General features: G+C 43.8%; 1 protein-coding gene across 2 annotated transcripts in view; it reads left to right on the forward strand.

Moving 5' to 3' along the window:
- Positions 1-679: 679 nt before the first annotated feature.
- YWHAE (tyrosine 3-monooxygenase/tryptophan 5-monooxygenase activation protein epsilon) overlaps positions 680-26,999 on the forward strand; it is a 39,937-nt gene continuing 13,617 nt past the window's right edge. The window contains exons 1-4 of one of the 2 annotated variants that reach the window (XM_077480544.1): positions 680-891; positions 21,915-22,114; positions 22,966-23,072; positions 26,707-26,913. In XM_077480544.1, coding sequence (XP_077336670.1) covers positions 828-891; positions 21,915-22,114; positions 22,966-23,072; positions 26,707-26,913 — 578 coding nt within the window. In that variant the 5' untranslated portion in view covers positions 680-827. The remainder of the gene's footprint in view (positions 892-21,914; positions 22,115-22,965; positions 23,073-26,706; positions 26,914-26,999) is intronic. The other variant, XM_077480543.1, reaches the window with a different exon arrangement.

The raw sequence follows: 26,999 nt of genomic DNA on the forward strand, positions 1-26,999 counted from the left end.
GAATATCGGCATCTGATAGGTAGGTGTTCACAAGTCCACATGCCCGCCAGCTCTGGGAAGCTGACACTGCGACAGCACTAATCACGGGCAGTGAGGCATTTCCCAATCCAGGGCTGCACAGAAATGTCTCACTTCCTGTGATTAGCGCTGCGCAGCGTCAGCTTTCTGGCGGGCATGTGGACTTGTGAACACGCCTAAGCTCATTCTTACTGAAAGGCAGCCGAAGAATCGATATCGGCCCTGAAAAAACTATATTGGTTGACCCCTAATTTGTACCGTCTCCATTCTTCCGGGATTGGCCCACATTTCACAAGTGGCCAGATATAGCCACCAGCTCTCCCCAGACTGAGGAAAATGTAATAACAGGAAGTTGATAAGAGCATATCTTTATTTGTAGGTGTCGTGTCTTCATACTAGATGTTTGTGCACATTCAGGGTTGGAGCGTTGCACACAATGTCCCTGAACAGGACACACGCCTTGTCTCTCCCACACCCCCCAACACAATCTTTACAAGTGACACCCAAGGCCGTGCCCGCCGCGCTCCCATTTAAGGGATACTAGGTTTTAGCCGCGCCCACACCCCCCCTCCCGCTGACGCAAGAAGCTCGCGCCACGCCTCCGCCTGCCGCGCCTGCTGCTGTTGCCAGGGAGCCGTTGCCATAGAGCTGAGCGATTGTCCGCGTGCGCAGGCGGAAGTTCCCGGATCAAGGAGCCGCCATCTTTCCCGGGCTCGGCTAGAGAGACAGAGGCGCTGCTGGGAGACGGACACCTACAATCGGCTTCCATCCGCCCAGTAGATCACCCCTAACAGCCGCTAGCTACCGCCATGGATGATCGAGAGGACCTAGTGTACCAAGCCAAGCTGGCTGAACAGGCTGAGCGATACGACGGTAAGGAACGAGCGGCTTTTCTCTACCCCCCCCTCCCCCGTCTCTCTCATAGGTCGGCGGGCGGAGAGAATGGAGGCGAGACAAAATGGCGGACGGTGTGGGGAAGGGAGGAGAGCACAAAGGAGAGGGCAGCCGGGCGGCGGGGGGCTGTTTTCCCGGCCGGGGGGTGAAGCTGGGCTCGGTGGGAGGGGGAGGGGGGAGAATGACACCGGCGGGGGAGCTCTGCGGCGGAAGGGCGGCGGGCAGGAAGAGAGACGGCTGCAAAATGGCGACCGCCGAGTAGGGCGAGACCCGGGGGAGGAGGGGGGCCGGCCGGCGGCTGGAGGGGGCCTCTGAGCCGGGGATAGACTGGGCGTGGACCGCATCAATGTCACCACAATGCAGCGGTGACACCACCGAGGTCACCTCCCCCTCAACACATCAACCTGGGGAACTACAAATCCCAGCATGCTTCGCTCAGCCCCAGTGGGCTCCTGCCTTAACCAGCCTGCTCCTTTCTATTGCAGTCATTGTGTCTGCCAGCCTTTGTCTCATTAGTGATGAGGGTGGTGGCACCCCAATCTCCCTCCACCCCCCTCCTCTTAAATTTTTTTATAATCTTGGGGCGCCCCGTGTACGACGCAGGGGTGTCGCCCTCGCCCCATCCCCCGGTCTCGGGGTCACTGTGACCATCAGTGGGAGTTTCCCCAGTCTTTGGCCTTGTCATGGTGATGACGGGGCGGGATCAGCTCTGTGGGAACCTCCGCCCAAAGCCACGGGCCCCTGATTTCATTCATTCTCGTTAGACCAGTCCCTGAGCGTGTGCAGGGACATCCAGCAACCTTCTCCTCATGGGAAAGGGTGCGTCCTGCAGGGTGGAGGGCGAGCCAGCCTTATCCCGGAGCCCTCCGCAGCCTACCTACACCAATGGCAGTGCGGAGAAGGCGGATTGGCACGTCTGGTGGATCAGCATTCGTTAATTGCGTTGATGTTTAACTATCGCGCTGCCGCTTTCCTGCAGGCATGGATAGAACGCAGAGTGCTGATTCCTCCCTGTCACAGGGCTTTTTATCCTTTTTCTATATAAAAGGGATGAGGTGTGCAATATGCAGCTTCAGGAACCATGCAATCGCATTTTGCTCTCTCCTGTATTGTTTTGCAACACAATGTTTTTTTTTTGGCTGCTGCAGAGGTCAAGGTTAAAGTGGAACTTCGCCTGTGTGTGTTAATTTTTGTTTTCTTCTTCTTCCTCTTGGGTTATTCTCAAAAGACTCTCAGGTGCGGAGAATCCCACCATTCTGCAATCTGTGCTGTCATCGAAAGTCGGCTTTCTCTTCCGGGTTCTTGCAGCCAGCTCCATGATGTGCAATGTATTCTAGGTCTATTTTATTTCACAGGTCCTTTTTAATAGCGCCGTCAATCTACACAGCGCTTTACATATATATATTGTACATTTATATCAGTGCCTGCCCTCAAGGAGCTTACAATCTAAGGTCCCCGACTCCCTTTCACACATAGACTAGGGCAAATTAACCTACCAGTGTGTTTTTGGAGTGTGGAGGAAATGGGAGTACCCAGAGGAAATCCAGGCAGGGAGAACATGCAAACTCCAGGCAGAACACCCGATCGAATCTCAAACACTGCACTATCGAATAGTGCCCCCCGACGGGCTGCTCATGAGCGATACGGAACGGCACTCCAGCCGATTTCCAGACCAGCTGTTGTGAAGACGCATGCGCACATCGTAGGAGGCAGTATTCAACGATTTGCTAAGTGCAGAGGGAGAATGCAATTTGTCACTTTCTTCCTCGCTATTGCGGAGCGGATGTCTTTGAAGGGCGGGTTTTGTGTGTGGTTTAACCTGCCCTTAGACACAGCCAAAATACATTGTTTATCACACTGAACCCACCGTGCAACAGACAGAAAACATCGTTCAATACAGGCTAAATCCGCAGCAGCGAGGCAGAATCTGCAAATTACGTCCTCCCTCTGCTGTTTGCATAGCATCAGATAATGCCTCCGATATGCGCTGTATTGATGTCATGCCAGTTGATCAACTTATCAGCTGGAGTGAGGTTTGTTACTGCGCATGCGCAGACCCATTGGAGGCATTTTTTGACTGGGGGGCATTTCTCAATGGAACATTGGCAACCCTAGTGCTGCTAGGCTGCCCCAAAGCCTTTTGAGATGTGACGTGTGTTTCCCAGGATGCTGTGGGCAGCTGGGGAAGTTGCTCTGGTCTAGGGGAGAAAGACAGAAGTATGGATTACGCATCACAACAAATCTTTAAATTTTTTGGGTGAAACGGTTGATGGAAGATCCAATATTCAACTTTACAATAAGCTGTAATTGTTAATTTAAGTATTAAGTGTACACTAGGGATTGACCGATATCGTTTTTTTCAGTGCTGTTATGATGCCAATATTTCAGCCACCTCTCCTGCCAATAGCTGATACTTTTCGGCTTTGAGTGGACTCTATGATGCCTACACCAACATACTTGGGCAGATGGAGAATTACCCTGGGCCATGATGTCTTCAAAATTTTGAATTCTGTAGGTCCTAAGAAGGAAAACCTTTTCAGAAGTAATGAGTGCCCACTTGCCACTTTTTAGGGTGGAACATGCAACCTGTTTTGCACTTCTACAAGCCTCTCCCTGACCCACTGCCTCTAGTGTCAGGCTGCTTTCACACTGGGGCGGTATTCAGGCGTTGCAGTGCTAAAAATAGCGCCCGTGTAACGCCTGAAAAAAAACAGCCCCTTTAACTCCAGTGTGAAAGCCGGAGGGCTTTCGCACTGGAGCGATGCGCTGGCAGGACGGTGAAAAAAGTCCTGCTAGCCGCATCTTTGCAGCTGTGAAGGAGTGGTGTATTCACCGCTCCTATACCGCTCCTACCCATTGAAATCAATGGGGCACCGCGGCAATACCGCCGGCAAAGCGCCGCTGCAGCGGCGCTTTGCGGGCGGGTTTAACCCCTTTTCGGCCGCTAGCGGGGGTTAAAACCACCCCTCTAGCGCCTGCCCACCGCCGCTAAAACGACGGTAAAGCGCCGCTAAAAATAGCAGCGCTTTACCGCCGACGCTGCTCCCGCCCCAGTGTGAAAGCAGCCTAAGTGTTGTCACCCCCCCCCCCCCCCCCCCAAACTTGATATCGCAAAACACAAGAACTGTGGCCATGCAGGGCTCCACTCGCTCAGGCCATTTCATTTATTCAGAGTTCTATGAATGGGAGAAATACAAGTACCAACAGCCTTTGCAGCTGTCTGTGGTTCTCAATGAACTACCAGGGGGCTGTTGAGCACTCTGGCAGCTCTATATTTCTTCTGTCGCTGTGTAACTGCCTGCGTGTATGAGGTACAGACTGACTAACAATGACAGTCGGCAGGAGTCATGCATTGCACCTGTGATCTGCAAATTTTTCTACCTTGAAAAAAAACAAAAACAAACACATCTTTTTACAAGGTGAACTTCTCTTTTAACGTGTAAGTTCAACTTTACAGAAAATCTGCAAGGTGAACTTCCATTGGATCTGCTGACCTGGAGTCCCGTAGTCACCTGATATGACACATCGGGTCACCGCTATATCTGTGCAGGGATTTGAAATTCTTACGGCTTTCTCATCTCTTCAGGACTGGCTAGGCGGGTCCTGATTGGTCCAATTAGAATGCCTCCTATACGTACCTTTAGGAGATTAAGCTGCAGGAATTTCAAATCCCTGGACTGGTGAAGTAACGACCCGATGTGTCACAGCGGGTGATTGCGACACTACTGGTCAGTGGGATGGGATTGGGGAGGGGATTCCGGTGCAAGTTCACCTTACAGATTTTCTGTAGAGGTGAACTTACTCTTTTAAGTACTTAAAGTGGAATTCCACTTGTTTTTCTGTTTTATTAAATCAGCAGCTACAAAAAGTGTACCTGCTGACTTTTAGACCCCTTAACCCTGTGCTAGCGATAAAATGCTGCTTGTTCTACTGACGCTGTGCGGGTGGGAGCCTTTAACCCCAAAGCTCCCGCACTGCCTCAAAAATGCTGCTTGCAGGACCTCTTCTTTTTTTTTTTTTTTTTTTTTTTCCGCCCTGCAAGCGCACCGTCCCCTTTTGAAAGCACTCAGGCTTTCACACTGGGGAGGCTTGAGAGGCGCTTTACCACCCAAAGTCTTGGTTCTCTCTCACACCGGCATCACTAGTGTGGGTACCTGGCTGTGACAGCTTGCAGCTGAACAATCTTATGGGACCTGTGATGGAGGGGAGGGGGGAGAAAAGTCACGTAGGTGGTGCGTGCAGAAGGTGGGAGCTGTGTACCTGTCAAAACCCCCCCCCCCCCAAAAATAAAAATAAATGACATGCCAAATGGGGATAGAGGGGTGAGGAGGCCTTAAAGTGAAAGTTCCACTTTTGGGTGAATCTATGCTTTAACATTTTATTAATGGTTACAGAAGTTGCCCTCAGTATTTGCCTTATGCGGGGATGCCTACGCTGTCATACAAAGATAGCCAGGGCAAATTAGATGGAGTTGTGGTGTGCTGGAACTATCAAATATGTAGGTCTTAAAGAGGAAGTGGTTTACTTCCTGTTTGTCTTCCTGCAAAGGTAAAGCATAATGGGCTACTATGCATCACTTACCTGACACGAGCCAGCGATGTCACCACTGTCCCCTGTAGCACTAAGCGTCCATCTTCTGGGTATCGCTGCTCCAGCGATGTGAGTGGCCGGAGCAGCGATGAGGTCACTCCGGCGCATGCGCACAGGAGCCATAAGGGATGGTATGTTTGCCTTCACTTGTGGTGCGCCTGCACTGTTGTCTACGACGCCCATGAGCTGTAGACAGCGGTGCCCTATTTTTGTAAATATATCTCCTTAACTGTGTCGGTTAAGGAGATATTTCTTGGACCTACAGGCCTTAATCTAGGCTTACCTGTAGGTCAAAGTGGTTTGTAAGGGTTTACAACCACTTCAAGGGGAATATCAGAAAAACCTTTTGGGAAGTAATGAATGCACACTTGTACAGGAAGTGGTGCAAGAGGTGCTGCATTGATGAAGACGAGAAAAATTCTGGTTTCTTGAAGTAATCACCTATTGTCTGCTCAACTGGTCCATTGAAATGTAATTATGATAACATAAGGCTTCACTTCTATTTCAAATACAAAAACCTATTTTGCCTCATGTTGGCCATGCGCAGTGGGGTTAAATTACGAGAACTGTATTGAACTTTTTACCATAGAAACAAGTGTTTCAGATGAATGAGAAATTTGTTTTTGCTCCCGGTTTTCTGTCTGTCCATGTGGCGTTTTCACAAGAGATGGAACTCTGGAAGCTGTGCCTCAAAAAAGCAGAGTGCTATTAACCAGTATTGCCTGTGGTCTTTGTGGCTGTTTTTCTCCATTATGGATCTATCATGCCTTGTTTTGCAATGTTTCTATATGGAGGCAGCCATCTTGGTGGAGGCAGAGATTTGCTTCTTTCTGCCAGTCTCTAACAAGGAGAATGGTGAGTTGCATAAGTTTGACATCTGCTAGTATCCAATCTCGTACTACAGATTTATACTATTTTGAGACTGGTGACACCTTCACATACCCGAAGTTGCACAGTTGCGTGACTTCAAAGCGGTGGGATTTCATGTGCAGCTTGCTGATATCTGAGACTTAATTTAGCAGATGTCAATGCAAGTCGCACAGAAATGGTGCAGGAACCTTTCAAAGTCGCCGGGACTTGAGTCGCAGCTAATTGATCAGTTCTATTGCTGCGGATGGGGTGCAACTTGTCATGCAACTGAGCTCACGTGACGGGTCACACTGGTGTGAACCAGGGCTGAAGATTGTTTACCTTTTTAAGAAAAACATAATAAAAGCATATGGTTTGCAGGTTAAAAAAAAAGTGGGTTTTTTTGTTTTGTTTTTCACAGGTCCCTTTGAAGTATTACATATGCGATCAGTAATTAAGTGGGTGCATTGTCGAGCTCCTGCAAATGCTTCTTACAGCTTTCCACTGTATGGGCTTTCAGTTACTGTGTTGTAGGAAGCAACAATTTACTAAGTGTGCTGATTGGTTCAATTTTAGTCCATTGAGCACTACAGGTTTGTCTGCCATGGTGAAAGATGATGCTTGCAGTTTGTGCAGGCTGCATTGGTTTTAATGTGACAGAGAGGTAGTGAGGATTGGGTTAGTTGGTAACGTGTTAAATGTTATATCCTGAATACAGGTGTAACATGTTGCTAAAGGTGGAGATGGGCTTTAAGGGCTGATTGCAATATTGGGTAGTGTACAAGGCTTTCGCTGTTGGCAGATTATTTATGTTAAGTGTCACTAGACCTATTTTTTTTTTTTTTTTCTATTCTGTGTTTTATTCTAATATATTTTACATGTTAAGAGCAGTGTTGATCAGTACATCCCCCCCAAATTTTTGTTTTCAGTGTGCAAAGTTTTGAACCTTCCTATTATGATTGTGGCTACATACATGGCCCAGATGAACATGGGAATGTAGCCACCCTCCTTTGCTCACTTCTGAAATGGACTACAGTAGTATGTGATGACACATCCAGTCCCAAGCACAAGATAATGGCAAGACTCACTAACTGAACAAATAGCGAAACTCCACTGCAATTTCTGAGTACTTGCAACTGTTAATGTTCTGGTGCACCTTCAAGGACAACTTTAATTTTGAGGTTTACACATCTGCTCCACCCCTGGACTGGACTGCAAATGAATGAGCCGGTCTGTATGTTTCGTTGCCAATCTTTTTGTACCTACAAATCCTGTTGGTTTTTCATCTCATGTTGGAGTTTGTACAGTGTATAGTAATATTTGAGCTGCATATCCCGCTGCCGTAAGGCCCCTTTCACACTGGGGCGGTTTGGGGGGGGGGGTAAAGCGCTGCTATTTTTAGCAGCGCTTTACCGTCGTCTTAGCGGCGGTCTGCGGCCGCTAGCGGGATGGTTTTAACCCCCGCTAGCGGCCGCGCTGCCCCATTGATTTCAATAGGTAAGAACGGTTTAGGACCGGTGAATACACCGCTCCTTCACAACTCCAAAGATGCGGCTAGCAGGACTTTTTTCACCGTCCTGCCAGCGCACCACTCCAGTGTGAAAGCCCTCCGGTTTTTTCAGGTGCTACACAGGCGCTATTTTTAGCGCTGTAGCGCCTGAAAGGGGCCTTACAGGTTAACTACATGCTGTCAGGTTGCTTAATTTTTTTTTTTATGCAGCTCTGATAACTTAGTTGGGCATGAAGTAAGGCTCATTTACACTAGTGCTGTCCTCTAAAAATTAGAGGTGCACCAAATGGAATTTTTGTTACCGAAAATTCAGGATGCACTTAACCACAAATGAGATTTAAAAAAATTATAGTTATAGTATTTGACTTTTTAATTTCATGAATTTTACATGGATATGAGTTCATTATCGGCACCTTTAGCGCAAGAAAAATACACCCCTTTAAATTCTATGGTATTTCTGTACACTGGTCCGTTGTGGTAAAAATCTTGCTTGCTGCATTGTTGGTCAGTTTAAAAAAACAAACAAAAAAACTCCTCTTTGAAATGCATTGAAAATGGATCAATAACACACCCGTGTTATGTTTTTGAGTTGAGTGACCTATGAAAAACCTACCATAGGCACAATAAAATGGCGTGCTTTTTTTGACACCATTATCGCCACAGGACAAGGCAATCGTTTTTGTATAGTGGCATCTTTGCGCTGCAGCATGGGTAACCTCTATACAGTTGGGGAAGGGGGTAAGTGTGGCTTGCCCACTTTTTACCACTTCCTAACTGCTATGTTTTCAGTTGACCATCAGTTTGGGGTCATTGTGAACATGGCCAGACCAAAGCCCCATACACACTATCAGATTTTCTGCTGATTTTTTTTTTTTTTTTTTTTTTTTTTTTTTTTTTTCCCCTTCAAATTTACCAAAACCATATAATATGAGGTCACACCTTAGGAGTTTCAATGTGTATGCAGTCAGGCAGGCCGTTGCACTACATGGTTTTGGTAAATCCTGAAGACAAAAATCAGCAGAAAATCTGATGCTGTGTATGGGGCTTAAGAGTGCAAGAAGCTAACTTGCTTCTTGAAGCCTGAAAACTTGACTTAAAATTAAACTCATGATGAATTTAACAGTTTCAATAAACAAATCCATTCTTGGCATGCCAGGAATGCAAGCTGTTGCATTGTTTGTGCTGTCTGCGGCCTGATAAACCATAAAATAGCTGGTGTCAACTGATTGCATGTGCAGCACCATGGCAACTATAGATCAGAGGCCAAGATGGCAGCTCCCATTGGCTGAAAAGGATAGGTGGGTTTAGTTCCACTTTAACTGTTAAAGCAGAATTTTAGTGTATGTGTGTAATAATAAAATATATACGTACTTCAGAAGTATTCACAGCCTTTGCGCAATACTTTGTTGAAGCACCCTTTGGCACCAATTCCAGCCTCACGTCTTTTTGAGTATGATGTTACAAGCTTGGCACACCTGTTTTTGGGCAGTTTCTCCCATTCTTTGCAGGACCTCTCAAGCTCCATCTGTGCACAGCCGTCATCGGATATTTGATCGAGGTAAGGTTTGGGCTCTGGCTGGGCCACTCAAGGACATTTATCGCTGTCCCGTAGCCACTTTTTGGCTGTGTGCTTAGGGGCGTTGTCCTGTTGGAAGATGAACCTTTGCCACAGTCTGAGGTCTAGAGCGCTCTGGAGCAGGCTTTCATTAAGGATGTCTCTATACATTGCTGCATTCATCTTTACCTTGATCCTGAGTAGTCTCCCAGTTCTGCTGGAAAGCGTCCCCGCAGCATGCTGCTGCCACCACCATGCTTCACTGTAGGGATGGTATTGGCCAGGTGATAAGTGGTGCCTGGTTTATGCTAGACATGACACTTGCCGTTTAAGCCAAAGAGTTCAACCTTTGTTTCATCAGACCAGAGAATACTGGTTCCCATGATCTGAGAGTCCTTCAGGTGTCTTTTGGAAAACTCCAGGCAGGCTGTCATGTGCCTTTTTACTAAGGAGTGGCTTTTGTCTGGCTGCTCTACTATACAGGCCTGATTGGTGAAGTGCTGCAGAGATGGATGTTCTGGAAGGTTTTCCTCTCCACAGAGAAATGCTGAGGAGGCCAATGTGCTCATTGAGACCTTCAATGCTGCAGACATTTTTCTGTGCCTCAATACAATCCTGTCTTGGAGGCTACAGCAATTGTTTGGACTTCATGGCTTGGTTTGTGCTCTGACATGCACTGTTAAATGTGGGACTTTTTTTCTATAAGACAGGTGTGTCTTGCCAAATTGTGTCCAATCGACTGAATTTATTGTGGTCTCCAATCCAAGTTGTAGAAACATCTGAAGGATGATCAGTGGAAACGGGATGCACCTGAGCTCAATTTTGAGTCTCGTGGCAAAGGCTGTGAATACATTATACATTTTTTACATGTGATATTTTTTTTTTTTTTCTTCAAAGCTTTCAAACTTTTACATTGTCGTTATTTTGTAGCAATGAAGAAAATTATGAATATAATCCATTTTGTCCAGTGAAGCTATGTGAATACTTTCTGGATGCACTGTGTGTACAGATGAAAAGAATCTCTGGATGAAAGAGCCAGGAGGAAACTGGTTAGAAGCTTCCAAGAAGCCTACAGCAACTCTAAAGCAGTTGCAGGAATTTGACAAAGCGTGGTCATTGTGTGCATGTGACAACATTGACAAATTCTCCAAATGTGGCTTGTATGGGAGGGTTGCAGGAAAAAAGTCACTCGCGACCACCTGCAGTCACCTGAGCTTTACTAAAACGCAGCTTTTAAAGATTGAGGCCATAAGGAAAATCCGTAGCATGACTTGAAGACTGCAGTCCACTAATGGTCACCATTAAATTTAACTGAACTTGAGCAGCTCTGCAAAGATTAGTGGAAAATATTGCAAAGTATAGATGTGAAAAGTTAGGAGACATATCCCAACAATCTAAGGGCTGTAATTTTTAAGGCAAAACATGGTTCAAAAAAATACTGACACAAAGGGGTGACCCTTTTTTTTTTTTTTTTTCCAACTCTGTTGATTCTGTTTTTTAATTGTTTTTATTCTGATAGGTTGGTGTTGTATCGTCTACTTGGATGCTATAAGTTGATATAGCTGGATAAAATGCAAACTGTATCTTCATCTCTGGCTGTAAAGCAACAAAATGTGATTTTAAAAAAAGGGGGTGATCCTTATCTATACCCATTGTGTACAGTATCTCACAAAAGTACGCCCCTCACATTTTTTTTAAAATATTTTATTATATCTTCATCTGACAACACTGAAGAAATTACACTTTGCTACAATGTAAAGTAGTGAGTGTACAGCTTGTATAACAGTGTACATTTCCTGTCCCCTCCAAAATAGTTCAACGCAGCCATTAATGTCCAAACCGCTGGCAACCAAAGTGAGTACACCCCTAAGTGAAAATGTCCAATTTGGGCCCAATTAGCCATTTCCCCTCCCCGTTGCATGTGACTCATTAGTGTTACAAGGTCTCAGGTGTGAATGGGGAGCAGGTGTGTTAAATTTTATCGTTCTCGCTCTCATACTGGTCACTGGAAGTTCAACATGGCAGCCCATGGCAAAGAACTCTCTGAAGATCTGAAAAAAAATAAAAAACTGTTGCTCTACATAAAGATGGCCTAGGCCAGTGATGGCGAACCTTGGCACCCCAGATGTTAGACCTAAATTTCCCCTAATGCTCAACTACAGTGCAGAGTACATGCGCATCATGGGAAATGTAGTTCTAAAACATCTAAGGTTCACCATCACTGGCCTGGGCTATAAGATTGCCAAGACCCTGAAACTGAGCTGCAGCACAGTGGCCAAGACCATACATCGGTTTAACAGGACAGGTTCCACTCAAAACAGGCCTTGCCATGGTTGACCAAAGAGGTTGAGTGCATGTGCTTAGCTTCATATCCAGAGGTTGTCTTTGGGAAATAGACATGAGTACTGCCAGCATTGCTAAAGGGGTGGTGGGGTCAGTCTGCATGTCTGTCACCCCAGAAGAAGGCCTCTTCTAAAGATAATGCACATGAGAGCCTGCAAACAGTTTGCTAAAGACAAGCAGACTAAGGACCTGGATTACTGGAACCATGTCCTGTGGTCTGATGAGACCAAGATAAACGTATTTGGTTCAGGTGGTGTCAATCGCATGTGGTGGCAACCAGATGTGGAGTACAAAGACAAGTGTGTCTTGCCTACTGTCAAGCATGGTGGTGGGAGTGTCATGGTCTGAGTGCTGCCTCCACTGGAGAGCTATAGTTCATTGAGGAAACCATGAATGCCGACATATACTGTGACCTACTGAAGTGGACATAAGGGCAGTATTCCAACATAACGACCCCAAACACCTCCAAGACTACCATTGCCTTCCCAAAGAAGAGGGTAAAGGTGATGGACTGGCCAAACATGCCTCCGGAACTGAACCAGTGTCATTGGTTAATTTGTGGTATAGACATGCCATGTGAGAGAAATAACCTATGACAATTTTGTGGAAAAAAATAAAAAATCTTAATTTTGCAAAACATTGTGGGAAAAAATGACATCAAAAAGCTCACCATGCCTCTTACTAAATACCTTGGAATGTCTACTTTCAAAAAAGGGGTAATTTTGGGGATATTTGTACTTTCCTGGCTTGTTCGGGTCGTAAGAAATGATAGGCCACCAGTACATCAGATGTGATTAATTTTGTATGATTTCTACCACAGCTTGTAGACTTTCACAAAGACCAAATAATATCCACTAATTTGGGTTGTTTTTACCAAAGATATGTAGCAGTATAAATTGTGGGCAAAATTTATGAAGAAAAATTAATTTGCATAATTTCATCACAGAAACAAAAAAATTTGTTTTTTTTTTTTATTTTTTTTCAAAATTTTCGGTCCTTTTTTTCATTTATAGCGCAAAAAACAACCCAGAGGTGATCAAATACCACCAAAAGAAAGCTCTATTAGTGGGAAAGACAAAAAATTCATTTGGGTACAGTGTTGCATGACTGAGTAGTTGTCATTCAAAGTGTGAGAGCCCCGAAAGCTGAAAATTGGTCTGGGCAGGAGGGGGGTTTAAGTGCCCGGTAGGCAAGTGGTTAAAATCTATTTTTTTTTTTTTCTTCACAATATATAAAAAAAAAAGTTACGCAGAGTAAATTGATACCCATCGCGCTTCAAAGTTGCGCCCGCTTGTGGAATGGCGAGACAATTTTATTCCCCCCCCCCTTTAAAATCTTCATATGCTACGTTTAGGTTGCATGTTTTGAGTTGGAGCGAGAGAAATAATTCTAGCCCTAACGATCATGGGGATACCGCCGTGTGTGGTTTGAACACATGTATGCTTTTGCTTCTACAGATAGATATATTTTATATAGATATATAGATATATAGATATATAGATATATAGATATATAGATATATAGATATATAGATATATAGATATATAGATATATAGATATATAGATATATAGATATATAGATATATAGATAGATATATAGATGTATAGAGAGAGAGAATTAGCTTTTATTCCTATTACAAGGGCCTCTTAAATATGAGATCTGGGGTCAAAAAGACCTCAGATCATGTTTATACTAAAAATGCAAAAAAAAAAGTTTAAGCTCCTGGGCAGAAGGCACGTTTTGACATTGCTTCTGCCCTGGATTGGTTTGGAGCAATCTTCCCCCTCACTCAGCTCCATACCACAGAGAACAGACCCAATCTGCTCCAGTAAGCGGCTGGAGGGGACCTCTTCCACCACCAGTAAGGCCGGGTTCACACCGCTGGAATGCCGCGAATCCGCGGCGTTTTCCCGCATCGCATTACTCCCGCCGGCAGTTCACACTGCCCTATGCGGACGGCTGGGAGTGTCAATGTTATGTTAATGACACCCCCAGATCCGTCCGCATATCGCAGTGCGATCTGCCGACTCGCACAGGAATCGGATCGCATGGTGTGAACCCCCATGCGATCCGATTCTGTTGCGGACCAAAAAAAGGGTCCCGTGCGAGTTTGCTGCGGGAGCGCTGCGAATTCAGCCATACTATCTGTATGGCTGAACTCGCATCGCTACGGAGATCGGATGTGATTTGCGGTGCGAATCACATCCGGATCTCCCCCCGCAGCAGTGTGAACCCAGCCTTAAAGTGATCTTGCGGTTAATCCGTCGCAGAGGCCACTTTTATCTGAAAGTGGACTGCCCGCTAAAGAGGATACCAGGGTTATGGCAGCTAGCTGCTGCCATAACTATATTCCCCTTCAAAGTGCTAATGTATAAAGGTGGTGGGCGGAGTCTGTAAGTGGTTAATCATTCACAGTTCTGGAGATATCGGTGAACCCAAAAGCTAGTTGGAGTCCGTGGTTTGAACACCCTGGAGTCCAATTAATGAAAGTAGTTTGTAGTTGTGATTTAGTGCTACGTTGATAAACATTCAAACATTTTTAAGATGGCAGATTTTTCCTATGAACAGCAAATGTGAACCATGCCACACAAAATGGAGCTCTCTGAAGACGTGGTCAAAAGAAGTTGAAGAAATTTAAGTGTTTAGGCATTCATTACTCAACAGACAAGCTGTCTATATTTATAAAAGGATACTGTTTAGTACTGTCTACTCTTCCTAGAAATGGGTGCCCAGCCAAAATGACTCCCAAGGCACAACACAGAATCTTCAATGAGTTAGAGAAACCCATGAGTAACAGCTAAAGGCTTGCAAGCATCCCTGTTCATGAGTCTAGCAGACACAAGTCTTTGAACAGGCAGAGAGAGTCCATGGCAGAACACCATGGAGGAAGCCGCTGCTCTTCAAAAAAATAAAAAAATTATTTCTGCTCGCCTGAAGTTTACCAAAGAGCACCTTGGCAAACTGCAAAGCTTCTAGGAAAATGTTTTGTGGATTGATGAAACAAAACTTGAATTGTTCATTTAAAAATATTCAGCACTTTGCATGGCACAGCTTACCAACATCGAAACCTCATCCCAATGAATTATGGTGAAGGGAACATCATGATTTGGGCTTGCATTGCTGCCTGGGTCACTTGCCATCTTTTAAGGGATTAATTCCTCAGTTTACCAAGACATCCTTCAGGATAATCGTGTGGCTGCTCTGCCAGCTGAAGCTTGGTAAAAGTTGAGTGATGCAGCGGGACAATTTTCCCTAAGCATCAAAGTAAATCCTGCATATTCTGGCTTCAGAAAACAGGCGCCTTTTTGGAGTGGCCCAGACCTTGACCCCAGAGAGATACTATGAAATGACCCCAAGAGCCATTCATGCCAGACATCCTACAAATGTCTGAACTTTAGCGGTTTTGTAAAGGGATTAGCCAAATTTCCTCCTGAACGTTGTGCAGGTCAGAGCCATTTCTACCGAAAGTGCTTGAAATCATTGCTGACAAAGGGTTTGCGCAAAAGTTATAGCGTCTACAAAATAGATTTATGGCATTTTATATCTACTAGTAATCGCGGTGATCAGCTTATTTTATTTTTTTATTTTTTTTTTTTATCGTGACTGTCACAATATGACCGACATGTCGGACAATTCTGACACATTTTTGGGACCATTGGCATTAATACAGCGATCAGTGCGATTAAAACTGCCTTAATTACTGTAAAAATGGCAGTGAATGGTGTTAACGCTAGGGGGGAGGGGTTAATATGTATCCTAATTTGTGTTCTAACTGAAAGGGGATGGGACTGTGCAGGGAAACTACTCCTGTATGGACAGTTGATCTGTCAGTTCTCTGCTCAGAGAACCGGAAACTGTTTACACACACAGCTGCTAGTTCTCCGTGGGAGCCCGGCGGCTAGCAAAAAAAAGGGAGTAGTGCGTGTGGGTTATTTTTTTTTTTTTTTTTTTTTTTTTTTTGACTCGTGACTCAAACAGCTTCACAAGACATTCATTTAAATGTAGTGGGGCACTTTTTAAGCGCTCCAAACATGCTGCTAGTTTTTCACCTCCCCGCTACCGCACCGCCCCAGTGTGAAAGCATTTATTGATTTTAATGGAAATGGGTTTTTATGGGTGCCATGCACTGCATACTGTTAGCGTAAGCTGTCTTGCTCGTACAGGAATGCAGTTACACACTTTCGGGAAGAAACCTTGAACTACCAGAAGAGCGTTTAACAGGTGAAACATGTAAAGTTCAAACTTTCTTACAATACTGATGCTTCTCAAATGTGCCTATAGTGTTAATGTGCATTAATAGGTGCAGTTGATAAGCCTTTGAGCAATTAAAAACGCTCCCCAAAATGCCCTATGCGTGTTTGCAGTATGATTGACAAGCATTTTTGGCTTGTTAAAACCATGTCATGAGTCTACAATAGCTGGTTATTAAGGAGCGGGCCGGATTTCCGTTAACAACCAGTGAGTCATTAGCTGTCAGTTGGCTTTCCCACTGACAGCTAAATGTAAAAGAAAAATCGGCTGCAATAAAAAAATCGGGGGTGGTTCAAACAGTATGTGGGTGTCGTCCATCCGTCTTCTCCCCCCCCCCCCCAAAATCCATACCTGGTTCAGGGACCTGTGTCGTGTCCTAGAAAACTGCAAGGAGGGTGAGAGGCGAACTTCTGTTCAGACTGCCTAAATGGGAGTAGGTACTTGTCAACACTTGGGTTGAGTTCCGCTTTACAGCATGTTTGTCTATTGTGATTTGGATGAGGATCAGGTCATATTTTATGGCAAATTACTGCAGCAAACCAGCTACATACTTATTCTCATTTAGCATTTATTTAGTGCCAGCAGTTTGCGTCACTTTACAAAATTTAAGACAATTTGGTACAAGGGGAACTAGAGGGCCCTGCTCGTTGGAGCTTACAATCTAAGACTTTCATGCCATTGCACATACCTTTAAACAACCAAGTTGGACTGCTGTAACTATGCTGATTTCTGGGTATGCATATTTCTGCATGAAGTAGAGATGTAAATTGGCATCATTAAAAAGATTAATTTTCACTGTGTGTTGCTGTTCTCCTAGTGAAATGTGGTGGTCACCTGGAAACTACATTAACAGACAGGCTTGACTTCTTGGTAGTGAAGTCGCACTGCCTGCGGATGATTACAGAAGTGCTTCCCAGTTAGATATAATGGTGTCCACATGAATCCTCCTATTTCTAATTGCAGTATTCTGCATCATGTTCAAGAATGCCTAATTTATAGTAAACTTGTTTTCTGTAATTGAAAATATCAAGGTATTAAGCTTTAAAACCAACCAGTGTCAGTCTGATTGTAGAATCTCTGTAGTCTTCAACCACTTCAGCCCTGGAAGGATTGCGTGCGACTTTGCAAATTTTGATGTTTTCTTCACCCCCCACAATGAGCTTTCTTTATGTGGTACTTGATCACCTGCGGTTTTTATTTTTTGCTATAAACAATTTAAATTGTGTGTGTGTGTGTGTGTATATAATTACTATTCATACACTTTTTTTTTTTTTTTTTTTTTTTTTTTACTACGTACTCATAACTGTCAAAATCGGGTACCCACGGCCGGGGATGAGGCCTTAAAGTGCAACCTCCTGCTGTAGGATTCAAGCCTCATAATTCATTTATCTTAACCAGTTCCCGCCCAGCCTATAGCAATTTGACGGCTGGGTGGGACTTTCATCGAACGTGTGGGCAAGATCTGTCACCAGCTGTGTCCACTCGACACAGATGACAAGTATACCAGCCAGTGCCATGTGATTGCAGTGACCAATCATGGCAGATCACACAATTTTATTAGCTGTGATTGGTCAGTGATCACAAGAAGAAAAAGGCTGATTGATCACTTGCCCAGAGTAGTACAATGGTAACATATTACTCTGATCACACTGTTTAAAATACAAATTGTAATATACCATAGTTTGTATACTCTATAACTTTCCTTCAGACTAATATACACTCATCTGGGTTGTTTTCACCAAAGAAAAGTAGCAGAATACATTTTGGCTAAAATGTGAAAAAAAATTACAATTAGCAAATTTATTATTTTTTCTTTCATTTTATTTAGCAAACAAATATAAAATAAAAGCCAAAACCCAGTGGTGATTACCACCAAAAGAAAGTTCTAGTTGTGTGACCAAATAAAAAAATGTCATTTGGGTATAGTATTGCATGATTGCAATTGTCATTCAAAGTGCAACAGCACTGAAAGCTGAAAATTGGCTTTGGCATGAAGGGGCTAATGGTGCCCCAGTATTAAAGGCAATGAGGACCTGGGACAGCAGCTGCTAATTGCAGCTATGCAAAAGTTTGGCTGGTGGGTGGTGGACTGCTGCAGCGAGACTAACTCAATAGTAATAAATCTCAGAGCTGAGGGAGGAGAAGCAGCAGTACACGGAGCTTCCCAATGGATGGCTGTGTCGGGGGCAGGGGGTGTGTTGGGACAAGTATGATCGTTGGAGAGCACATGAAGTCTGATCGTTGGAGGTGAGCACATGGAGTTCCCAGCATAACAGAGAACTGACCACAGTGTGTTCTCCTGCTTAGTGTGGTCAGTTTTTAATAGGAAAGCAAAGTGACTGGCAGGAACACCAGGGATTTCATACACACTGGAAGCAGTACAAAGAGGAAAGGAGACACGCGTACATGCCACATATCAGGAATATTAACTGTTGGGATACCAAATGATTTAAAGTCCACAAAACCGTTTCCCACACAGGATTTTCAGACAGAGAAAACATAAGTACCAAGCCACCTGGCTCTCTGCAGCATCGCCTGCTTTTCTCTGGTCCCTCAAACCATCTCGCCCAACTCTCCTGGCTCATTCAGCCTGTAGAACTTGCAGCATGGGTCTACTCCCTACTTCTCAGTAGTGAATTGCTTGGCACCCCGAGCTCTCTCCTATGGAGGGAGGGGGGGGCACCCACCTTGTGCATTATCCCTTAAATTAGTTTATTTAAAAAACAAACTAAAACTACTCACAAGCATGTGAAAAATGTCAATCGGTCTGATAACCACAGTCTCCAGACTGAAAGAGGATATGAGGACCACTGCTGGCTGTCTTTTTTTTCGAAGGATTACCTTCTTCCTCAGAGCCTAGCCTCCTCTACTCTGAGACCGTCACTTGGACTCTAGTTGCCTGAGCTCTCCCAGTCCTCCAAACTTTTAACTGTCCAGACTCTCAGCCCTGTGGGTAGGAAATCTCTCCTTCAACATGGATTGGTGTCCCCTGAGTAGAGCACCTCTCCAGGTGGGAGTATGCCTGTCTCCTAGATGAAGCAGTCCTATTTCCCGAAGGGAGCCATGGGCTATGCCCATCATAATGGCTATGTTCACCTGGATACACACCCTACAAGTCTTCATCACCTAGACCAGGGGTGTCCAAACTTTTTTTCAAAGCCTGGCATTCTTTGACCCAATAACATTCGTTCTAAGTGTGTTAGTTCGAGCACCAATACACTAACGAATTCTCGTGCCTTTGTGGCTGTGTGTGAGTAAAGAGATGAGCTTGGGCATGTTATTTGGATATATCGTATTTATTGGCGAATAGCACGCACCTTCACTTTAAGAGGGAAGTTTTAGGAAAAAAAACGTAAAAAATTTAAATAAAGAACTGCGAAGCAAAATAAGGGTCCATGCCAATCTGCAGACCCCCAGTTGCTAGGAATGCAGCACCCACCATTGCCAGGATTTCACTCAACATTTGCCATCAGTGCAGCCTTGGAGGGGACATGAAGTGGGCAGGACGAGCGCCAAAGAACAGGAGAATCTCCTGTTTACACATTGGCCTCTTTTAAGAGAGTCCCGCCTCCTTTGATGGACAGAACAGTCGTCCAATGGCGGAGACCGGACTTTCTATTACAGAGGGTGCCGTGTAAACAGGAAATACTCCACAGCACTCATACCGCCTCCTATCTCTCGAGGCAGCCAGACTGAGCCTTTATATCTTTTGTGGCCCCGGCGCTGGGAGATCATCAGGGAGGCCACTATATATATATATATATATATATATATATATATATATATATATATATATATATATATATATATATATATATATATAGATCTTAAAAATATTTATTTATATAAACAGATGGGCCGCTCAAAACCAGATAATGGCCCACGGGCCGGACTTTGGACATGCCTGACCTAGACAGTGCGTCCCCTCCCAAGCACGTCAAAATCTCCAAACTAAGCCCAATCCGGGAATACCAAAATCCAGAGAAGGCGGTAAACTGCTCTTGTCCAGTCATCGATATGCCAGAGTATCGCAATCGGCATACACGTAAACCCTGCGTCCTTCATTCAACTATTTTCACAGTGGCAGGGGCTCGCATTGTCAGGCTAGTTATACTGCTGCACATTTAAAAGAACAGCAGCCAAACGGTTAAAGTATACAGATGAACCTTTTGTGTGGGAACTGTGTACATGCTAAAATTTGAGTAGTGCAGATAATTGTTCTACTAGCATTGCAAAGGGGGCTGTTCCGTTGCCCTGCTGTTTGGATGCTAGTGAATGTTGAGGCCCACCTCTCTGCCTCTATTAAGAATACACTTCTATTACAAGCTAGAGTTCAACTGGAATTCGATTTCAAGAAATTATCTTTGAACTGAAAAAACAAATGCTGTTGCTGGAATAGCAAAGTGAAATACTTTGGATTACTACGTTTTTTTTTTTTTATTGAACCTGAACATTAAAGAGGAGGTCCACCCCACCCATGAAAAATTAAGTCAGCAGCTAAAAATACTGCAGCTGCTGACTTTTAATATATGGACACTTACCTGTCTAGGGAGTCTGCAATGTTGGCAGCTACTGCCATTCCTAGTAAGGGCACCCGGCAGTAAAGGACCTGTTTATGAACTCCGCTTTAAAAATGAACATGTTTGTTTGTTTATTTTTTCTTCCTAAAAGCACTTTCATTTTTACTATGGCTATTATGTTGTGCTATGTCTGCCACAAGATATATGAAGGTTACCTTTTTTGATAACCACCTAAAAATGCTACTTTCCTATCATACTGATACTTTGGCAAGTGTGTGGAGCATGGAGCACTGACCTTGTACTGGCATGCTGGTCAGGCATTGTAATTTTCTTCATCTGCTTGTCTATTCCAGGTTAGTAACTCACTTGATAGCTATATAAAAAAACCTCTGTGCTGCAGCAGCCCCCCCCCCCCCCTTTTTTTTTTTTTTTTTTTTTTTTTCTTCTTGCCTAAGCCATTCCAGTGACGAGCACGAACCCAGCAGCTCCAGTCGCTGTCTCAGGTCCTCATTGGATAGATTGATGGCAACAGGAGCCATTGGCTCCCACTGCTGTCAATCAAATCCAGTGATGTGGGGCTGAGTCCTGCTGTCTGTCAATGGAGGCAGCAGCAGGATTCGGGAGCGCTCATGCATTGGTGCCCCCATGGAATGTGTCTCTCCATGGGGACACTCGAAGCGTCATCAGGGAACCCCAGAAAAGGTGGATCAAGGCTGCTCTGTGCAAAACCCTTGCACAGAGCAGATAAGTGTATAACAGGTTTGTTCTTTTTGAAAGGTGTGTGTGTGGTGTGTGTTTTTTTTTTTTTGTTAAAATCTGACTTGTAAATGGCTTTATTTTAAAAGGTTGCATGAAAAATCAAACCAACAAAATAATTCCCTAAACGTTTCTGGTTTCACAGGTGCAGGGCTTTTCCCGGTCACCTACAAAACCAAGATAATGCAATTATTATTTTATTATTATTATATATTTTTTTTTTACGTCAGTAACTCTCTCGTGTTTGGCTTCCCGAGTCCTAAGTTGAGCGCAATCTCTTGTTCTAGTCCTGCTTTATTTATATCACCTGTCTAAAATATATAAAATGTAAAAATGTATACCGCAAAATCTGGTCCGAAACCAACCTTGCAACGGTGGCACGGAAAACCTGGACCGGACCCCACCTTAGTTCCCTTCATTCACGCATGCAAGGTGGTACGAAAAGTTCATCAATCATCTCGCCTTTCATGTTGTGACATGCGAAAGACCATTCTAGTGTAACTGTAATTGATTGTACTGTCATCATAAGCCCTGATGAGGTGTGTAGCAGCATACCATGTTGAAGAATTTACAGCATGCTTCTCATTGGCTGCTATATGTGGGTAAAATGTGCATAATGTTTTTCAGAAATGGTTGAGTCTATGAAGAAAGTGGCCGGCATGGATGTGGAATTGACAGTAGAAGAAAGGAATTTGCTCTCCGTTGCATATAAAAATGTGATTGGAGCTCGAAGAGCGTCCTGGAGAATAATCAGCAGCATTGAACAGAAAGAGGAGAACAAAGGAGGAGAAGATAAACTCAAAATGATCAAGGAATATCGGACAATGGTGAGGCTTCATTATATACACATGTAGGAGTTATCCAGGGTAGAATTGTTACATTGCTAAAAGCCCCAGAATGTACACAAGCTTTTTTTTTTTGGTGAACTGTTGTTGACTTTCACATAGAAGTGAGTCAGATGGCTATAAAACCATTCAGTCACTTCAATACACTAGTAATCTGCCCTCCTCCAGTCGGGCATGCATTTTTAAATTATTTATTTTTTGTTTTGTTTTGTTTCTTGGACAATTAGTCCAGAGTACAAGTTTTGTTACCCAGTAGGGGTGCGGAATGCTTGCTTGGACCCTTCCTTGAAAATTTTCACAAGTGCTTTTGAGATCTAGTCAGATTTTGGGGGAAGGAGGGGGCCCAAATTGTAACTTCAGAAAAGATGGGTAGCTGGCCCCTAAATTTAGAGTTCTGGCTTTTCCTTTGACCTCACTTGTCAGAGTGGACCATATAAGTCTTTAGGCCAGTAACAGGGAACTGGGATTTTCAGAGTGAGGTCAGCAGTAGCAAACCTTGTTGGTTCTTGCAGTACAGCTTTACATTAATAATAATAATAATAATAATAATAATTGTAAGCTACTGTCTCCAGGTTTATGTACAATGTAGTGAATGACTGACTATGCATGGAAGGAATGAGCTTTAGAAGAGGGTAAAGTCTTGAGGAAATCACAGATGTGTCTATGCTCACGATACTGTGCACAGGAAATGCAGCATTTATAGTAAACCGGCTGAACTGTGTTGTGTAGGCCCAATATTAATTGCCTATTCTTTGCTATAGAATGGAAGCCATAATTGTTTTTTGGTTCACTGTACAAAATTATAGCTTTTTGCTTTTTATTTATTTTTTTAGGTTGAGACTGAATTGAAATCTATCTGTAATGACATTCTGGATGTACTGGACAAGCACCTCATTCCAGCTGCAAACAGTGGGGAGTCTAAGGTTTTTTACTATAAAATGTAAGTAATTCCCCCACCCCCAACTTTGTGAAATGTAAATTTTACCAACCTGGAAAAACTGTCTGCTGTTGGGGCCACACATGCCTTCCCAGAAAACGGATACATTTAAGTGTGCCATAGCAGTCGCACTGTGCAAAATTGCGGGTGTATGATTATATATATATATATATATATATATATATATATATATATATATATATATATATATATATATATATATATATATATATATATATATATATATATATATATATATATATAATGTTTTTTTTTTTTTTCACACACACTCACTCTCTATATAGGCAGGCTGTCATTCTGTGAGTACAAGAGACATGGAGCCCGTGTTTTCTGTGAAGCAGGAACGCCAATCCATCTCTTCCAGTAGTAACAGCACCTCCCCCACTACACTTATAAACATTAGCTAGATACACATTTAACCCTTTGATTGCTCCTGATGTTAACCCATCCCCCTTTCCCTGCCATTGTTACAGTGCATATTTTTAGCATTGATTACTCTAAGGCCCCTTTCACACTGACGATCCGTTCAGGCCCGCCAGTTTTTTTAGGTGGACCTGAACGGATGCTCCATAGAGCTCTGGAGCGTCGGATGTCAGCGGTGACAAATCCGCTGACATCCGACCCGCTCCGATCCGAAAAAGTGTGATGGAGGAAAAGGCTATTTTTCCATCCGTCATCGGATCGGGTGACGACGGACACTGCGCTGGAGAGCGGCGCTGCGACAGGTCTGTCCCTGCGCAGTGTGCAGAGATGGACCTGTCCTCTCCCTGCCCGTCGATCCCCGCTGAGCAAACGGATATCCACGGGGCGGGTCAGCACTGATTCGCCCCATGTGAAAGGACCCTTAGTGTCACTAGTCTCCAAAAAACGTGTCCGACTTTGTTCACTACAGTCTGGCTATAAGTCGCTGTTTGCCACCACTGCTAGTAAAAATTTTTTAAAATAGCCCAAAGTTTGTAGGAGGTGTAACTTCTGTGCAAACCTATCAATATATTCTTATTGGGATATATATATATTTTTTTTTTCAAAAATATGTAGCGGAATAGATAAAAATTGCCCTAAATTGAAGAGCATTTATTTTATTTTTTTCACTTTTGCACATTGGGGAGTGTCTACAGCATGTTCAAAATTAACTGTTACACATCATCACACCACATAAATGTGAATAAGCCTTAAAAGTTGTGGCACATTTTGCATCAAGCACACTGCATTGTGGGAGGCAATAGTAAGTGTATGAGTGTGCTTGCTAGATGGACTTATTGGGATTTGTATGTGGCAGTGGAGCACGATGAAGGTCATTTTAGAGGTAATATGATCTGTAGCCCTGTCAACAGTGCACTGGGTTGCTGTTGACATTCTGGGGTTGGTTTACTAAAACTGGAGAGTGAAAAAGCTGCATGGTAGCCAATCGGATTAAAGTTGTAAAGGCAGAAGGTTTTTTTTTTCTTGATGCATTAAGATAAAAAAAAAAATCTTCTGTGTGCAGCATCCCCCTAATACTTACCTGAGCCCATCTTGATGCAGCGATTGTTGTACAAGGGACTCGGCTGTCTGGGACTCTCCTTCCTGTTTTGGCTGAGACACAACAACCAATGGGGAAAGAGGGGGCAGGCTGAGTCACGGCTGTGTCTGAATGCACACAGAGCCTTGGCTCTGGTGCCCCCATAGCAGGCTGCTTGCTGTGGGGGCATTTAACAGGAGGGAGGAGCAAGAAGCGCCAAAGGAGGGTTGGGGCTGCTTTGTGGAAAACCACTGCACAGAGGAGGGGAGTATAACATGTTCTTTATATACAAAAAAAAAAATTTAGTATCCCTTTTTTTTTAAGCTTTGAGAAAAAAAAAGCTGATTGGTTTCTATGCAGCATTGCACCAGATTTTGCACTCCCAGGTTTAGTAAATCTACCCCAGTGTGATACAATGTTTCTGCAAGTTATGAACTGGAATGCTATCTTCAGGTAATGTGACCAGAATTGGAGAACAATGGAACCTGCTTGGCTTATTGAAGCATACCTGTCATGAGTATTTGCTGTAAATTTTTTAAAATGTATTTCACAGAATCCCAGATTTTGTTTTGATAGAAGAATTGTGTCTCTCAATAAACTACACTGCAGTGGTGTGGGTTTTTTTTTTTTTCTTTCCGTCAAACACATGGACAGATTATACGGTTTCCAATGGCATAGTTCACACCAATGCAGTTGTGTCCAGTTCCAAAAAGTACATGCTGCTTTTCTCCTGCATAGAACTGTTTCGGAACGTGTCAAAAACGCACCGGGCCCCAGTACAGTGAAAAAACGCACCAGAATGCATAAAAAGCGCATGCAGAAATGTATCAGGAGCGGATCTGGAGGACATTTTTGTGGTGTGAATGGACATGAACGGCCTGTCCATACCAAAATGCGATTTGGGAAAGGTGTATTCGTGTGCAGTTCCAACACTTCAGCTGAAAACGCTGCCCTTGCAAGAGCATGTGGGTGCCAATTAATTGTTAATGGTACCTCGAATTAAGACGAGAGAGGCGCCTCTGAGTGCAGAATTGGTAGCCATTTCCCCAAAACAGATTAAAAACACTTACAGAATCTGGCGAATTACAAAGCATGTAGTCCTTGATTATGCAAATGGTCAGGCAGGCAGGTGGGTCCCCGGCATGTAATTGTGTGCTGTGTACCAAAAACATAGAGCTACCGGTAAGCTGATGAATGGGTACACACAGAGTTCATGATGGACGGAGATCCCGGAAGTGATGTCAGCAGTGAGATAGGGGCCAGCATGAACCGGATGTAGTCATCAGTAACGGACGCATTTCGGAACATTAGTAAGTTCCCTTTTCAACCTAATGACTGCAAGTGTACACACAGGTAAACTTTTTTTTTTTATACCATCTTGGGCGGGGACATGAACAAGGAAGACAGGAGTGATAATTGAGGATAATGAGAAACCTTCTCTGAAAGATATATAATAATGGGTATACTAATAAAGATGATTAAAAAAAATTGATAAAATAAAAATATCAGTATTAAGAATTAAAATAAAAATTTTAAAATGTTTACTATTAGGAGAGGAAGGGTAGAGAATGCATATTCCATCCACAAAAAACATGAAAAAAAACAACAAACACACAACTGGTAATAATAGCGACCAATCATAATGGGGGGGGGGGGGGTGGGGCGGGCGGGCGACAATCTGATATTATTGGTGTGGTGCGTTCTGAAAAACAAATGCTTGCACAGATTTTTCTGCTTTCCAGTGCATTTTGCAGCCAGGCCAACTGAATTTGACAATATCCATAGTGTATCATACTGGAGAGACTGCTAAAGTAACTGGAATAGAGGGGCAGGTAGGAGGCATGTGCCATCAGATATGTTCTGAAAGCAGAGTTCCACCCAAAAGTGGAAGATCTGCTTCCTCCTCTGCTGATAGCTGGTGCAATTCATGGCTTACAACAAATAAATGCTTTATTTTTTTCCCTGCAACAAAAAAATTTGTATTTGGGCTGTAGGGGGAAAACAGGAAATGCTCAATAGCAAGTGTACTTTAAAACTCAATGTTGACGTTCTCATGATTCTCACAAAATATGTAATTGTGATAAGTTACACATCATGTATCCTATATATTCTTAGGAAAGGAGACTACCACCGATATCTGGCAGAGTTTGCCATTGGCAATGACCGGAAGGAGGCTGCAGAGAATAGCTTGGTAGCTTATAAGGCTGCAAGTGATATTGCAATGACAGAACTTCCTCCAACACATCCTATTCGTTTAGGCCTCGCACTCAATTTCTCCGTGTTCTACTATGAAATTCTTAATTCCCCTGACCGTGCATGCAGGTAAGTGACAAAGACTTAATTTTATTTTTATTGTTTATTGCTTCCTACTGATCTGTGGTGCGCATATGTGTTGGTGTTAGTCAATG

Source organism: Lithobates pipiens, unplaced genomic scaffold (genome assembly GCF_037356315.1).
Source record: "Lithobates pipiens isolate NorthernLeopardFrog02 unplaced genomic scaffold, aLitPip1_a1.2 Scaffold_16, whole genome shotgun sequence".
Lineage (NCBI taxonomy): Eukaryota > Metazoa > Chordata > Amphibia > Anura > Ranidae > Lithobates > Lithobates pipiens.